Source organism: Vigna umbellata, chromosome 2 (assembly GCF_029865625.1).
Source record: "Vigna umbellata cultivar VRB3 chromosome 2, Vumbellata_1.0, whole genome shotgun sequence".
NCBI classification, from domain to species: domain Eukaryota; kingdom Viridiplantae; phylum Streptophyta; class Magnoliopsida; order Fabales; family Fabaceae; genus Vigna; species Vigna umbellata.
The window spans coordinates 46,529,527-46,546,475 of NC_142166.1; the positions used below are offsets into that span (position 1 = coordinate 46,529,527).

The window sequence follows — 16,949 nt, forward strand, 5'->3', positions numbered from 1 at the left end:
GACACTAAAAATGCACATCATTAGTTATTTATTCTAATATAACAAACACTTGAATCAGTTGATTGATATCTATATTTATAAATAAGTTTACTAAGCCTCTTTCCTATCGAAGGATCAACAAGCTCAATCGATTAAAAGGGTTGTAGCAAAATGAGTAATGATTCTGGAAAAACTAACCTAAATGTTCCAAAATGAATTTGGGTGGAAAGCGTACAATTTTAACTTGTCAACATGAGAATAGCCTATTTCAGCTTAGACTTAGATGAGCTCTGAAGCGGTTTAGCAGAAGACCTGACAGGGGCTGACCTAACAGCCTTCTTCACATCATACTTAACGGACGAGAAAGCACATAACAAAGCAATCACCATTGTTGGATAGACGTACACAGCTTTTGAAGGATCAGAATTTACTGGTTTTCCTAAAATCCCTTCTTTGACCAGTCCCCAAATAATAAGAAGGTTCCCAAACACGCTCATTCTTCCGGGTTTCAGAACACCCACAAGTGCTCCTGCCACTAAGAAGTAGCTTCCGGCAAGAACCTGGAAAACAATTGATGTATATTTAGAAGAAAGTATCAGCAGAAGCATAGAAACAGAAACCTAATGGAAAATGGAATTGTGAGATACAAATCAAATAATTAAAAAATCCACACAGAAGATGAAGGTATATCAAATTGCAAACAGATAAGAGGGACAAGGATTAGGCATGGATCACATTTAATGTGGCTTTTAGGAATTAAAAGGGTCAAAACAAACATAGAAACATAAATCCAATGGAAAATGGAACAATGTGCTACAATGAAATCAAAATATAAATCCACAAGGCAGATGAAGACATAACCATTTGCAATTAGACAGGAATAGCAAGAGCAACGACGGCACACATTTTACATGACTTTTAGTAATAATGCCTCTTTAATTTATCAAAGAAGTATTCTCTTTAGCCATAGTTTTTTCATCTTCCTTGGATGGCAACTAAAACTTGCAATCTAATAATCAACTTTTAGGGCTCAACTTAGTAAAGACATCACTATTTTAAATGAAAATAGTCCACCAAAAATCCTTGACAAGTGTAAAGCTCAAATTAGAAAAGATGGTCACAACTTACAAGAACAAACAATTCCAGAAAATGAGAAAGTAGGTTTAATTTAACTTTTATGCCAAAAAAAGGATACCCAACAACCAAAAGACAGAAGGTGTAGGGTGATCAGATTGTCTAACCTCCAAGCGCTGAAGATCAGTTACTGCAGATGCTTCCTTCACATTGGTCAAATTATACAAGTCCAGCAAACTATCCCAACTTGGAATGGTCATGTTGTGGATGAGGCCGTTCACTGCAGCCCCTGGGTACAGAAGGCCTTTCACCACAACAGCAGGAAAGATTTCACTTGCAATTAACTGCGACGATGTGACATGCAAAGGGTTTGTACACATGCCAGATCTGCAACTCACCCTGCAAAAAGGATAATTTTCAAACAAGCCCAGTGGACAACTTTTTCTGTAAGAACTTCAAGAACAAAAAAAATGAAGAAAACTGATAATGGCTTCTCAATAGATTAAAATTAGTTCATATATTTGTAGAAACTTCCACTGAATTTTAATTTTTAGCTTATTTTCAATCGAACTTTAGCTTCGCCTACCTAATTCAATTATCCACATATCTACTATCAAACCATTAGAAGCATTCCCTAATTCAATATATCAAGATTAAAGTAAATCACATAACGATATTTGAACAACATTTTAGCACCAGTATATCTTAATTAAGTTATTTAACTGTTATATAACAACACAAATAACAGGGCTATATTAGATCACAGAATAAACTAAGTAAAATTGGTAGCATGAGTGAAGATGATCAAAGTCAACCATCAAACGATTAATAATTTTAGATTTGATATTAACATTCTTAAGCACAAAGGTGGTTTAACATAAATGAAAAACTAATCAAATATCGATTTCTCTAATCGAACACAAACATTTTTTTCTTCCCTTATTTCCCCTTTTAATTTTCTTTTTTTCTTATGACGGGCTTGGAAGAGTTGGATGAAGATGATATTGAAAGTAAAGACAAAAATTGGGCATAAATTGGAAAGGAGTGAAGGTGAGGAGTACCTGAAAAGAGGGATCTGAAAGATGATAAGAAGGAACAAGATGCGAGCTGCTATTGAGGAAACGTTGTCGGTCCATTTCGACGATTTTGAGGGAGTTGCCATGGAGACGGAGGTTCTGAAGCTTCTCGACTCAGTGGAACCTCTTCCCCGTGACAGCTATTAGCGACAGCGAATCCCTCTCTAATTTCCCCTCCTTTATGTGTTCTACTTCATTTTTTTTTCCTCTTTTATGCAAAAATAAAATTATCAATTCAATTTTTAAATCATTCGATCTGATTTACAAACATTTTTTGTTCCCAATAGTGTCTGTTATGAAACTAACATTTTTTGTTAGTATATTAGCTTCTTTAGTTTTTATTTTTATTTTTTGGTTAGTTGGTTTAGAATATTGTTTGAATCTCTATATATATTCAGCGTACTGAAAAGTTGTAATCTTTTCTTTTGAATAATATTAGTCTGTTATTTGAGTTTTTCTTCCTTTCTTACATCTTTTTGACGCTGCAAAAAAAATCAGGCACTCTCAAATTATGTAAATATGATGCCACATTAGGGTTGTGTAATAATATACCTAACCGTTATTAAAAGCATAAATACTCTAAAACAAACATTAAAAGTATAAGCAATAATTTTATGCTCTAATAAAACATTGAAAGTTATGTGATCAGTTATTAAAATAGAATTACCAATATTACCAATGAGCACCACAATGATATATTAATACAACTCAACTGCTATGCGCTGACTTAGATAAAAAGACAAGCTCTACTACTCTCAGAAGAGTTATATCAAAAAGTAGAAGTCATTTATGCATTAAATTATATTTAATAATAGCATAAATAAACAAGGATCGTGAGATTTTGAAAGTTAGTAAAGTTTTATATATTTTTTAAATTCATGATTTTAGAAGTAGCAAAGGAATGATAAATGTTTTGCGTTAAAGAATAAGACACTTACTGTGAAAAGGAAAATTTGAAATAGATTTAATGTTAACGAGAGAGATTGTCTCAACATAAAGAATCATCCCAATTTGTCTCAACAAATCACATATAACAAATAAACACCTTCTTCAAAAATCAGAATATTCTTAATACCAAATTCTCAACAAAGTCGCTTTGGCCGAGTGGTTAAGGCGTGTGCCTGCTAAGTACATGGGGTTTCCCCGCGAGAGTTCGAATCTCTCAGGCGACGTCATTTTTTAATATTATTTTTTTCCTGAAAAAAAAAAAAAGAAAAGGAAAAACATTACCAGCTACTGGACTTAGGGTTAGGGAACATACCATGTGATATAGATATTAAGAGGCGATAATTGAAGTTCCGACGACGATGATGAAAAAACATCGGAATAGAGGGAACCGCCGAAAGGCTCTCACCACGCGACAGGGCGCGAGGGTGAAACTTAGGGAGCTAAGACAGAGGCAATTAAAAAAATCGCCGTTGCCGGGGATCGAACCCGGGTCACCCGCGTGACAGGCGGGAATACTCACCACTATACTACAACGACCAAGTTATTGATTTTAATTACCTGCTTTAAATTTTGAACAAAATTCTACCGTGAAAATCTTTACAAATTATTTTACATATAAAATAAATTCTTTTAAGAACAAACTCTTTTTTTTTCCTATTAAGTACGTTTAACTTCTAGAAATTAGTTTATACAGAGGTTAGTTTAAATTTATAGGAAAACTTATTTTTCTCTCTAAAAGGACTAAAATCTATATAAAAACATTTGATATATATAAAAAAAAAACGTTAAGTAAATCAGAGGTTAAAAGTCATTTTCCTACAAGTTTAGAAAAATAATATATTTAGCGTTAAATTCTTTTTAAAACTTCTCACAGTTTTGGATTCCTTTGGTGAAAATTTATATTCGAAAATAATTGAATTCCTTGATTCCTCCTTTATCCTGTATAACTTTTAATCAATACAAACTAAAAATGTTAAATTAAAGTTTGAATTAGTAAATAAAGATTCAGAAAATTTTCTATGTAAACTTTTCAATCAAATTCAGTTAAATATCTTAAATTTAATCATTCATTCTAAACTTAAGGATTCATAAAATTACACCACATAAATTGTGTATTTTCAAAAAATAATTGTTTTTATTTTTTCTGTCTAAATTTTTTATTTAATTTAAACAACTATTATTTGGCTAAATCAATTATTATTATCTTTCAATAATTCAACTAACTTTAGAATAATTTTTTCAATAATTCAACTAAATTTAAAAAAAAAATACAATGTCTTTTGTTTATAATTTTTTGGCTTAATTACCTACTTAGTCCCCATGTTGGGAGGTAATTTGCAATTTAGTACCCAGTTTTAAAAATGTAGGCATTTGATACCTATGTTTTGAAATTTGTATCAATTGAATCCTACCCACCTAACGCCGTTATAATTGATAACGTTTTTCTGACTGTGTATGTGATTTTTGCAAACGTGGCAAACGTGGCACTGAGGTGGCTTAAATGAGTGGACGTGGCAGGCTGATTTGGAAATTTGAAATGGGGTCACGTTTTTTAATTTGGGGAAAAAAACTAGGGTTTTATTTCCGTAACGTTCAAGAGGGCTACGAATAGTAAGTTACAAATTGGGGATTTTTCATTCATTGTTGTGGTTGATAGTGTGGAAGGATTTGCGAGCAAAGGTTGATACTGAGTGAAGGATTGTCGTGGTTGTGGAACGAGATTTGTTGAGCGAAAAGGTGAGCGAAAGCGATAGCGGTATCCCTTTGGAGGCGGAAAGGTGAAAGGTGCAATTTTTATGATTTCTTTTATGTAGTTTCGGTCCCCCATGGTAATATGTTGGATTCTTGTCCCCTTAGTGTGTGATGTTGTGTTCCAGTCGTGGTCCCCTTTGTTGTGTTTGGAGTGGTCCCTGTCTTTAGTGCCTGTCGTTTTCTTATGGTTATTGTTTGTATGTTTTTGGTTCCCCATGAGTGCGTATTGTTTTGTGTACCTTAAGTGCGTACTGTTTTCACTTTCGTATTGTTGACTGTGTGGTTGTTGTTTATTGTGTGGTCCTTGCGTATTTATTTAAGCATTGAGACAAAATGGAATGTTGTAGGTGAATCAGAAGTTTTGGTGTGATTAACTTTGTATGCGTAATTGTTTAATAGCTGATACAAAACGTGGCATCTTTACAATGCATGTGAAGGTCATTAAATAATGATAGTATATGCATGTGAAGGTCATTAAATAATGATAGTAGATGCATGTGAAGGTCATTAAGTTGTTCCATATGTATTCTGACACTTACTTTTATATAGGCATATAATAGTTGAGAATTAAAGAAAATGTCAGACCCTGATGTTGAGGTGGTGTTTCACCATGGGGGTAAGTTTGTGAATGATGGGTCATTTAGATACCATGGAGGTTCTACCAGTACCTTGAAGGTTGACACAGACAGATGGAGTTATTTTGAAATCTTGTCCATACTGAAGGAGATGGGATATAGAAATGTTAAGGAGGTGTGGTATTCCCTGGGTGGTTCTGTATTAGAAGCTAGGTTGGAATTGTTAAGTGATGACATATGTGCAATGCATGTGGTCAGCATTGCGATATTGAATGGTCAAGCTCATTTATTTGTGGTTCACACGGTGTCCGAACCAGATTATATAGAAATGTTGGAACATCGTCATGAAGGTGAAGATCACGATGATGAGGTTGGTGAGGTTGGTCAGAATGGTGGTGAAGAAGGAATTGGTGAGGATGCTGAACAACAAGTTGGTGAGGATGGAGATAAAGTTGTTCAAGTTGGTGAGGATGTTGAAGGTCAACTGCCTGAACATGGTGAGGATGGTGAAGATGATATCATTGGTGGTGGTGTAGGGGATGGGGAGGATGATATCATTGGTGGTGGTGTAGATGGTGGTGTAGGGGATGTACAGGATGAGTTTGAAATTAATAGTTGGGTAGGTTCTGATGAAGACGCTTCTCTGAATGAAGATGATTTGGAGGATGTTATATTGGAAGGAGATGATTTGGAGGATGTTATATTGGAAGGAGATGAAGAACCCGAACAAGAGGAATCCGAAGGTAGTTTGTTTGGTGAAGTGGGTACAAGAAGTGGATGTCCTACTCGAAAAAAGCATGTACAGGCCCGGGGAATATCTGATAGTGAGTGGGAATCTGATAGTTGTGGCAGTATTTATTTAAGTAATGAGTCAGATAATGAAACAACTGGATATGGAGATTTTGGGATCTTTTCAGAGCCAGTTAGTATGAAAGAATATAAATGGCAACTGGGAACGTACTTTGCTGAAAAAAAAGATTTCACTGATGCAATTAGAACTTATGGAGTACATAACGGTAGGAAGTTGAAGATTTCTAAGAATGACAACAGAAGAATATGCGTCAAATGTATTGGTTCACAAGGGAAATGTCCATGGTATGCATATTGTGGATATAGGAGTAGCCAACGTACATGGCAGTTAAGGAAAATTGTAGACAGTCATACATGCAGTAGGGAATTCAAAATTGGTTTAGTTACCTCTAAATGGTTAAGTGGGAGGTTAGAGAAGACCATGACAGGAAATCCGGATATTAATATGAAAAACCTGCACAATAAATTCTGTAAAAAGTACAACATTGGTGTTTCTAGGTCTACAACAAGTAGGGCAAAGGCAATGGCATCCGCCAATATTGATGGTTGTTTCGAACAACAATATCAAAGACTATATGATTATGCACACGAGTTACTGAGATCAAACCCTGGCTCAACAGTTAAAGTTAAGGCACAACGGACTGAGGATAAGGCCATATTCAAGAGAATGTATGTGTGTTTGAAAGCATGTAAGGACAGCTTTGTAAGTTGTAGGCCTATTATACATTTGGATGGTTGTTTCTTAAAAGGGAAATATGGAGGGGAACTTTTAACTGCTGTTGGAAGAGATGCCAATGACCAGATGTGTCCGTTAGCATATGCTGTTGTTGAAGTAGAGAATAAGGAAACATGGAGTTGGTTTTTAGAATTGTTAATTGATGATCTTGGAGGTGGGGGCTTTTGTTCAAGGTGCACATTTGTATCAGATCAACAAAAAGTAAGTAAATGTGTAACTTTTATTTATTACTTTCATGAGGATTGAAATTTATGAGTCATACTTTGTTTTTTTACTGTGATAGGGACTTCTCCCAGCTTTACAAAATCTTTTGCCTGGGGTGGACCAACGTTTTTGTGTAAGGCACATATATGCAAATTTTAGGAAGAAATTTACTGGCATAACTCTGAGACAATTACTATGGAAGGCAGCATCATCAACACATCCTCAAGCATGGGAATCAGTGATGCGACAAATTAAGGATGTTAATGAAGATGCTTTCAAACATTTGATAGCTATTCCACCCAGGCTAGTATTCAATATTGTAATTGTTGTTTCATGTCTTGTACATCTTTGTTATTTTCCAAATGTTTAACTTAATCTTTTTTTCCAGATTTTGGTCTAGATCCAGATTTACAGCAAGACCTGTTTGTGACACACTTGTTAATAACATTTCAGAAGGATTTAACAGTGTGATCTTAGATGCAAGGGGGAAACCAATCATAACAATGTTGGAAGAGATTCGTATATACTTGATGAAGAGGTGGGCATCCAATAGAGAGAAGATAAGTAGATTTCAAGGTCTCATTTGCCCCAAAATTCAAAAGAGGCTACAAAAAGAGTTACATAACACAAAATATTGGCTACCAAAGTATGACAACTTGTGATTTCCTTTACTATTCTTGTTTATACTGTTTCGTTAACCATTCATTGTTTATGATTTTGCAGTTGGTCAGGGATGGAAATATTTGAGATCTGCCATACATCCAACATAGCTGAAAAGTATGCAGTTGATTTAGACAAAAGAGACTGTAGCTGTAGAAAGTGGACTGTATCAGGAATTCCTTGCTCTCATGCACTCACAGCAATGAGGTTTTTGAACATGAATCCAGAAGACTTCATCCCGCACTGGTTCAAAACCTCCACCTATGAAGAAACGTACATTCCAATCATTTTCCCTGTCAATGGACCTGATCTATGGCAAAGGACTTCATATCCTGATATTTTGCCTCCACCAAAACGGGTGTTGCCAGGTAGACCAAAAAAGAAAAGAAGGCTCGAGAGTTGGGAGCAAAAAAAGGATGATACACAACTTGGACAAAAAGGAATCCCTAAGAGATGTTCCATATGTAGAGAACTTGGTCATAGAAAAACTAAGTGCCCACAGAGAAGTCAACAACAACACTACCCACACCCTTCTCAACCAAGTGAACAATCAAACGAAGAACGTACACCAGACCCAACTCAAGCAAGTCAGATAACTCAAGAACCCCAGACTGATGAAATCACAGCACAACTTTAGATTGTTGTAGTTTCGAACATTAACTACATCTTTGTTCTATTTTGGATATGTACTTTGCCTTTAAATACTGTTGCTTTGCTTTCTGTAGTGTATGTTGCACTTAACAATGTATACATTTTGGATGATATCTGAACTATTTTGGATGATATGTGATGTTTTCTGATGTAGTTTCTGTCATATTGTATTGGCTGATTTGATATTTTGCACTTAAAAAACGCTCGCCACGAGAACGAACGTCCAATTCACGCTCGCCACGACAACCAACGCTCAGTGAGGCAGAAGAGGAGGGTCGTCCAGCGAAGCGAACGCCCAGTGAGGCAGAAGAGGACGCTCGTCCAGCGAACCGAACGCCCAGTGAGGCAGAAGAGGAGGGTCGTCCACCGAAGCCAACGCCCAGTGAGGCAGAAGAGGACGCTCGTCCAGCGAACCGAACGCCCAGTGAGGCAGAAGAGGACGCTCGTCCAGCGAACCGAACGCCCAGTCAGGCAGAAGAGGACGTTCGTCCAGCGAACCGAACGCCCAATAAGGCAGAAGAGGAGGCTCGTTCAGCGAACTAAGACCACGGTCGTCCACAACCGCTTAGTGGACGCTCGGCATCGAGAAGTGGGACGCTCGTCCACGCTCAGTGGATGCTGTTTTTCCACTTGTGGGGATTTTCAACTGGAATTAACACCTATAGGACATTCGGTCTGAGTATAATAGCAAGGTTGGAGATTGGGTCTGAGTATAATTGTAAAGTGTACTTCAGCCATACTAAAAAGAGATTATTCTTAGTCTAAGTGAGTTAAATTATTATAACACTTCTTTGAAAATTATAACGATTTGGTACTTCTTCCCATAAACATAACACCTCTCTGAAAATTACATTCTAATATAACCATCTTCTTCATTAAATAGAATGGCATTACAAGCACAATCTCATTACAATTTAAGTAACTTCTTCACAATTTAACTAAGTTCTTCATCACAAAATGTAACTGATACAACACTTGAACTAAACCCTAAACATAACACATACAAAGACGATATTAATCAACCCCATCAAACATAACATCCAGATGAAGACCTTCTCCCTTCTCTGACAAACCAAAAGTGATTTTTCCAAATTCATAATCCTTCTCCTTTGCCACCCAATTGTAGTATCCCTTTCATCAACATTATCTTCAGTGGCCCATTTGAAGAAATTACATCCTCGCACTTCTTCATTTCGACTACGCTGTACAAAACAATAAACCAAAATCATCTCAGGCAAAACCAAATAAATGTATCCGAAAATAAAAAACACCACCAAGGGAAGAAACCTTGTAATTAGGGCAGCCCCAAAAAGGCTTGCCTTGGTTCTTAGCAGTTTTCGCGACTCTCAATACGGCAAGCTCTCCACAATAGCATATTTGTGTGCCAAGCATTCCTCTTGATGAAGCACCACGACAGCTCCCCCGTGAGCAAGACGAACAGTCATTCGTTGACATTGCGTCGTCGTCCACACCAACAAAACAACCCCAACCCCAAAAATGAACCACAATCAGAGAAGACAACAGGGATACGACACCCACCTCAGACGAAGCAAACAACGAAGGGCACCCCACCTCTGCGATCTTCTTCACCTCAGAAAACAACAATAGTTACTCAACATAGGGCACCCACTTCACACCAACCAAACAACGAAGGCCACCCCCACCTCAGTTCACCTCTTTCACCTCTGCTGCTACCTACCTGTAAAAAAAACCCTAATTAGCCCTCTTCAACGTTACGAAAATAAAACCCTAGTTTTTTTCCCCAATTTAAAAACGTGACCCCATTTCAAATTCCCAAATCAGCCTGCCACGTCAACTCAGTTAACCAACCTCAATGCCACGTTTGCAAAAATCACATACACAGTCAGAAAAACGTTATCAATTATAACGGCGTTAGGTGGGTAGGATTCAATTGATACAAATTTCAAAACATAGGTATCAAATGCCTACATTTTTAAAACTGGGTACTAAATTGCAAATTACCTCCCAACATGGGGACTAAGTAGGTAATTAAGCCTAATTTTTTAATTTCAAAGTGTACTTCCAATACTTTTTCCTCTTATAACAACAATGTCATCCTTCCTTTTTCGGGCACAATAAATATAGAAACACTTTCAAGATCATTCTCATGTCTATTGTCGTAAAAATGGGTTGAAATCCATGAGTCAACTCCACTCACTATGGGTTTGAGTCAGGTTGAATTGGAAAATATGTGAAAATTTTGATGCGAGCTAATTTTGACCCGGATTGCTAAGAATCCGGCTCACCCGAGTTGAATCCGTGGTGAGTCGGGTTCGCTCACCAACCCACCTATTTTTTTTATTGAAATCAAATTAATTAAATTAATTATTCAAAACGCAAGACCTTTACTGCACAGTTCGCAGTAGAGCTTTTCATGCTGCTGGGGTGGTGTTGTCTATCCAAAAGTTCCCCTTTGCTGTATTGTATATTTTTGTTAACAGCTATATATAATTTATTGGTCAAACGGTTCTGTATGTCTCTAAATTGACAAAATTTTATGTTTGATAGCTTTGAATATATAATAAGAGAGTTCTTTTGTTTCATTTTCTTTTATATCAATTGGTCTAATTATTACTATTTCAAATTTTTGACTTGCTAATAAATGAGCGGGGTTGGATTAACTCACTGAGTGGGGGTCAACCTGTGATAGATCAAGTTGGGTCTGACCATATTACCCGTTTTGACAACTCTACCCATGACTAAATCGCTCTGATTTCCTCTCTCAACCATAATTTATTCTCACAATCTTAAATTATAATTTTCCTCATTATCAAAATCTCTAGAACACCCATTAATCTTGTCACTCAACCTAACATCTCCAAAACGAGCCCAACTTGAACAAAATCTCCTTTTTAGTTTTTAAGTGAAGTGGTTTTATATAATTTTGAAATAAATTAGTTTCTAATGTTTATATAATTTAGTTTTTATTCACATTATTTCTTTTATAACTATGTAGCAACACTACAAAGATGGAATGCAGATTCTACAAGCTACTAATTCCTCAAAAATGATACTTTAATACGCATTATATTTATTTGATAACACATTATAAAAATAAAATAATCATAAAAAAATGTTATATTTATAAAAAAAAGTAAAAAATAATAGAAAAAATGTCAAATGAGTATACAAGACAATGTTAAAATTCATTATTTTGTCAATGTACCTCATTGATGAATATGGAAAAACACAGGGATACAAATATATCTTTTATCCCATTATCAATTTAATATCGTCTAAAAATATAATGAAAACATTATTTTTAGGTCAGATTCATAATATTGACATGTTTTTAAAAATACATTAAAATAATGAGTTGAAAAAGAAAATATCATAAAGTTATAAAAACACTATATTGTTAATGATTTTTCTTTTAAAAAGATCCGAAAGAATATCAAAGCGCTGTCTGGCACCCAGCGGATAAACCCGGAAGAAGAGAAAGATGAGTGCGGCGTTTCAGTGTTTATCGTGTGCGCGGACTGAGCATTTCCTCCTCACACCAACCCAATCCCTCACTCTTCCTTTCCAACGAAAACTATTTTTCTGCTCTCTTCCTCTTTCCTCTCGCGCTCGTAACCTCTCTTCTTCAATCGTCGCTGCTTCTTCCAAAAAGAAAAAAAACAAGGCAATTTCAATATCACAATATCGTGTCTGCTTCTCTATATTTATCGTCTTTTTCAATTCTCTATGGATTTTTCTCCCTATCTTTATGGCTTTTAGATTTCTCCGTGTTCAGATTCAATGTCACTCAGTTTTATCGCTTTATCTTTTGTAGAAAAAACTGTCTCGTCATCATGTTACCGAGGGCGGCGAGGAGGACATGGACGCGTTTGAGCTTCTCTTCAACCAGCTCGAACAAGATCTCAAACGCGGTGATTTGTCAGATGATGATGGCGAAGATGAGATAACTGAAGAAGAGATGGCATTGCTTGAACGTGAGCTGGAAAATGCCTTGGGGGACTTTGATGCTGAATTGTTGAACTCGGATGTAATCGACGTAGAACTTGGTAGTGGTCCAGAGAATGATGATGAGGATGGTGATCGTGATGGTGATGATGGTGAGAGTCAGGATGGAGATGAAAACCCAGTGAACCTTAAGAATTGGCAGATGAAGAAATTGGCCAGAGCTTTGAAAGCCGGCCGCCGCAAAACAAGTGTAAGGTTCTTGTTCACTATTTTGAGAAATTAACTTGCTCCGTTTCATATATGTGCTTAATTAGCTGACTATTACGAATGGATAATTGATAACAATGTGTTTTTGAGACCATAACCAAGGGTATATGAGATTGTTTTGGTTACCTTTGGCAGAGGTTAAGTGTTCTGATTTGTTCCCTACTTGAAGTGCTTCTGGGATGTTTCATTTGTGTTTGATAAATCACGATCAGTTTGGGAACATGTCAATTAGTTTATAAGCCTTCTATCCGAACATGGTCACTAATATGGTGCATCTTCTGATTTTATACTCTCTTTTTAGTAGTTGGGGAAGGTCGAACTTAAGCTAACTATAACCTGACTGACAGATAAAGACCGGTCATGTCTGGTTGCTTGCTCCTGGAATGACCTGGATTCTTTATTAAATGCTATTAATTTTTCATTGAAATATTCAGATTAAAATAGTGGGTTGAACTTTGCTTGAAAGGGAGCAAATTTGAAGGTAGTATGTAAGATTAAATGTTAAGGCCACCAGTGTTTTGGGTTAATATGCGTTTGGTACATGAGTGGTGTGTGTTGGCTGCTGAAATGGTGTTTATTGCATACCTTAAATATTGCTATCTGGGATGGTACTGTTAATATAATTCTCGCGGATAGTTACCTGCATTCAATCCATCTTGGCCATGCCTCCCTGCCTCTATTCTGTTTCAAATAGTAAATCATGCCAAACTGTTACAATAAAGCAAAAACTGAATAGGATATATGTGGTTATGGTGACAGTGGTGTCCACCTGAGTGTTACTCGTTGGCCCTATGTGGTAAGCCCTAACTCATCCAGTTCATATGTGCTTCTTCGTGGGTTGATACCTGCTTGATATACTTCATGAACTTTCCACTAGAAATTCACTATCTAGTATTGTAGTATTTAATTTCATATAAAATTGATGCAGCCATTTTTCCTCTTAGGAAGTATTCTCTGGTTTTATTATTCTGATTTATTATCTAATTGGTGCAATAAATGGTGGTGTATGTAATCAAATGCATGTCTTTGGATTGAAAGTTCATGTATGAAATTAAGTGTTTTATTGGCCTTGGGGCAATGAGCTCCAGGTGTTTAAAAAAATACAGTTTGAACCTTGGAACGTGAAGTCTAGAAATTTTCTGGTGCAGTTTTGGTTCTGGCCTAGTTTATTAGACTCTAAATGGATTGAATGGGCAGTAGTTGATGGTCAAGTTTCTAGCTTTCCTCATAGGTGGTTTTATTGGATGAATCCTGGAGGTTATTTACTAACAACTATGCTTGTTGAATTGAATGTCACATTGAGAATGGTCAATCTAGTCACTGCCCTCAATTTTTATAAGACTTGTGGTAGTTAGCAAATCTCTACTAGACTGTATTGATCTGTTTTGTGAGTTATAAAGCCAAATCACGTGCTACTTTTGTGCTTAACGAATTGATGAGAGTCAGGGTGAAGGGTCGTTGTGGTTAGTGTGTATCCTGGCTGTATCTTGTAAATCCAGGGGTTGTGCCTTTGTCCATGATGGACAATGGAGTGATGGTATCTCTTCACCTTTTAGGGGCGATAGAAGAGACAGGTCTCTTCGCCTATCAAGGGTGGTGGCAGGGACCGAGGTTCGAGTAATGGTCTTTCCTCTTTCGAGGGGGTAGAAAGGGAACATAGGTTTCCAATTTGAACTGAGTATAGTGCCCATTATGATAACAGCGGAGTTTTTACTCATAAGTCTTGGAGAAGCAGGAGAGATAGGTCCAAAACTGCGGTGGAGGACGACTCGAACTATCTTGTTTTGGTGAATAGGTTTTGTATGGTAAGGTACGGGAGGACGACACATGGGTTGTAACTAGATAGTATTGATGCTTTTTGGGTTTGACATGTGATTGAGCTAATCTGGTTGGTGTGATCTGTTGATTGCATTGGTTTGATGTATGTTGGATATTGTTTATACTCTTTAGTTGGATGTTTTATTTGGTAGCTTACCCTTACTTTTTGTTGTGTGTTGCGATGATCGTATCACTCGTATTATTATATGCAAGCATATGTTATTACTGATGCTCCAAATGATTAATAGAGCAATGAGAAGCTGGGGAGAGTTTGAGAGTTGTTAGTGTTTTACTTTTAAGCATTTCCATTTTATGTACCGTAGTTATTTCAGAATTTTTTTTGGAAGTTACTAGGATTGGAATAAGTTTTCCTTTATTGGCATTTTAATAAATTTAAGTTTTTCTTGTAATTACTTGTGACATCCAAAAACGGAGTGTTTCATAGTATGTGTGTCCATATGGTTAAGTTAAAGAGAAATTAGGAGAAAATCATTAATCATAGGTGTGTCATGGACACTGTATTGAAGGATTATTTTGCCTTGAATATAAATTTAATAATGAATTTTAATGACGTTTTCCTTGAAAAATCTTGATTCGCATTAAATGTATTTTGTTACCCAATTTTCAAGGAGGAGAAAAAAGAAAAAGAAAAAATTTCATTTCCAGAATTCTTACAAAACTTGCGGAAAGACAAGATTAATACAAGTGAATAGGATTAATGGATCGGTCAAAACAGGATTAGACTAGATCAGTAAAATAAGGTTAGAGTATATTGGGTTGAACCATGTCAAGAGCTTACTCCTCGGGAATTTTAGATAAGATAATTTTTTCTTTGTTTTCTCCACATCTTAAGGGTTAAGCGTACATGAATGGATTCATTTTATTGTTATGCACACATGAATACTTAACATGAAAAGGTAATGTTGCTAGAACCGTCCCTTATATCAATTTCGGGATTCCATTCCTCAAGTTCACTTTTTGAATTATTGCAGATAAAAAATCTTGCTGCCGATCTTTGTCTTGATAGGGCTCTTGTTCTTCAGTTACTTCGTGAACCTCCTCCAAATCTCTTAATGATGAGTCTTACTATACCTGATGAACCTGCAACAACAGTAGTATCACTTGAAACTAAGCCCAGTGAGATTCTCCTTCAAGAAACAAGTATTGATCAAGTTGAATCTGAACCCGAGGCTAAAGTACCTGTTCATACCTTGCAACGTAATTGGTATGCTCAAAAGCGATTGAAGAAGGTCCATGTTGACACTCTGGAGAGAGTTTATAGGAAATCAAAACGACCTACTGTAAGTGCCTTTATCATGCTACAATATTATAAGTTTTGTGATAGACGATGATCCATTACTTTTTCTGATTTATTTTACTTTTTCGCTATTTTACTAGCAGTTATTCCCTCTTGAATAAAAAATTTTAAGGGTGAAACTTCAAATAATGCATCTTTTACTAGTATTAAAGTTTTATGCAAAACAGTTAGATTGTATAAATTCAATACCTTTGTGTTTCATGATTCTGTGTCATTTTTTGTTTGAAAATTTCGTGACATGTACTTCGATTACTAAAATGACAGTCAATCAATGGTTCTAATTCTCAGAGCTCAAGGTAAATGTTCCATCCATATTTGTATGAGATATAGAGACTTCATTCCCTCATACACGCACTCCCTCTTACACACAATGAAAGTCAATAAACACTATTTTTTCACAATTTCACTTGTTGTTACCTTTACTCTCACCAAATGAAGTAAAAAAAGGAGGCTGACGAAAAGAAAGAAAAGTCTGCCTAATCAAACTACTCTGTTTTTTAACTTTCATTACCACGTACATATTGATATGTTGCATTTGATAATGGCAAACATGAGTCATGCATTTTGTTTTATTCTCTAATCACAATTGAAGTTTTATCTGCTAATTTGTATAAAGGTGAATCTATTCTGTTTGGAGAATAACACTGAAAACGCCTAAAGCAACTACACAATTTTTTAGTTACTATAATCGTTTCATAGTTTTCCTTACTACGAATTTTGTTAAATTTGATACCCTTGTCTGTATGCCTCGAATCAATGCAGAATGCAATGATCAGCAGCATTGTACATGTAACAAACATTCCTCGAAAAAGAGTTGTTAAGTGGTTTGAAGACAAACGTGCTGAGGAGGGAGTTCCAGATCATCGTCTTCCTTACCAGCGCTATGTTCCTGAGACGGCTTGAAGATTTTTTTCTATGGTTCTGTTTTTGTGCTGTAAGATCTGACAAATTTTACAATTGTATAGAATATATATATATATATATATATATATATATATATATATATATATATATATATATATATATATATGTTGCGGTTAGTTCGAATTAATTTCTTCCATGTTAAAGTATTTTTTTTCGTCTTTTTCAATATTATGTTTTTGTTAATATAGGTTGTGAATATCACATAAATGTAAATTATAAATTTTTTTCAA

At 35.8% G+C, this 16,949-nt stretch overlaps 2 protein-coding genes and 2 non-coding genes across 4 annotated transcripts; 2 read left to right on the forward strand and 2 right to left on the reverse strand.

The window, feature by feature from the left end:
* On the reverse strand, positions 1–2,386 carry LOC124843691 (tail fiber). The gene is made up of 3 exons (XM_047320498.2): positions 2,115–2,386; positions 1,221–1,452; positions 1–539 (listed from the first exon to the last, which is right to left on the reverse strand). Exons 1-3 carry the CDS (start codon positions 2,213–2,215, stop codon positions 243–245), a joined length of 630 nt encoding a protein of 209 aa, XP_047176454.1. The 5' UTR covers positions 2,216–2,386; the 3' UTR covers positions 1–242.
* An 833-nt stretch (positions 2,387–3,219) lies between these two features.
* TRNAS-GCU (transfer RNA serine (anticodon GCU)) lies at positions 3,220–3,301 on the forward strand. Its single transcript has one exon. It is a non-coding gene; the product is annotated as a tRNA-Ser (tRNA).
* A 241-nt stretch (positions 3,302–3,542) lies between these two features.
* Positions 3,543–3,614, reverse strand: TRNAD-GUC (transfer RNA aspartic acid (anticodon GUC)). The gene has a single exon. It is a non-coding gene; the product is annotated as a tRNA-Asp (tRNA).
* An 8,262-nt stretch (positions 3,615–11,876) lies between these two features.
* Positions 11,877–16,949, forward strand: LOC124843687 (protein OVEREXPRESSOR OF CATIONIC PEROXIDASE 3). The gene is made up of 4 exons (XM_088107117.1): positions 11,877–12,111; positions 12,262–12,642; positions 15,470–15,778; positions 16,558–16,949. The coding sequence occupies exons 1-4, from the start codon at positions 11,929–11,931 to the stop codon at positions 16,696–16,698; spliced, it is 1,014 nt and encodes a 337-aa protein (XP_087963243.1). The 5' UTR covers positions 11,877–11,928; the 3' UTR covers positions 16,699–16,949.

What these genes read in the sequence shown, in the direction of transcription:
- LOC124843691 (XM_047320498.2), bottom strand. Translation starts at nt 2,215, where the DNA reads ATGGCAACTCCCTCAAAATCGTCGAAATGGACCGACAACGTTTCCTCA. An exon ending in TTTCAGATCCCTCTTTTCAG is followed by an intron (nt 1,453 to 2,114) that starts GTACTCCTCACC and finishes TCCTTTTTGCAG; the next exon opens with GGTGAGTTGCAGATCTGGCA. An exon ending in CTGATCTTCAGCGCTTGGAG is followed by an intron (nt 540 to 1,220) that starts GTTAGACAATCT and finishes ATTGTTTTCCAG; the next exon opens with GTTCTTGCCGGAAGCTACTT.
- LOC124843687 (XM_088107117.1), top strand. Translation starts at nt 11,929, where the DNA reads ATGAGTGCGGCGTTTCAGTGTTTATCGTGTGCGCGGACTGAGCATTTC. An exon ending in CCAAAAAGAAAAAAAACAAG is followed by an intron (nt 12,112 to 12,261) that starts GCAATTTCAATA and finishes TATCTTTTGTAG; the next exon opens with AAAAAACTGTCTCGTCATCA. An exon ending in CCGGCCGCCGCAAAACAAGT is followed by an intron (nt 12,643 to 15,469) that starts GTAAGGTTCTTG and finishes GAATTATTGCAG; the next exon opens with ATAAAAAATCTTGCTGCCGA.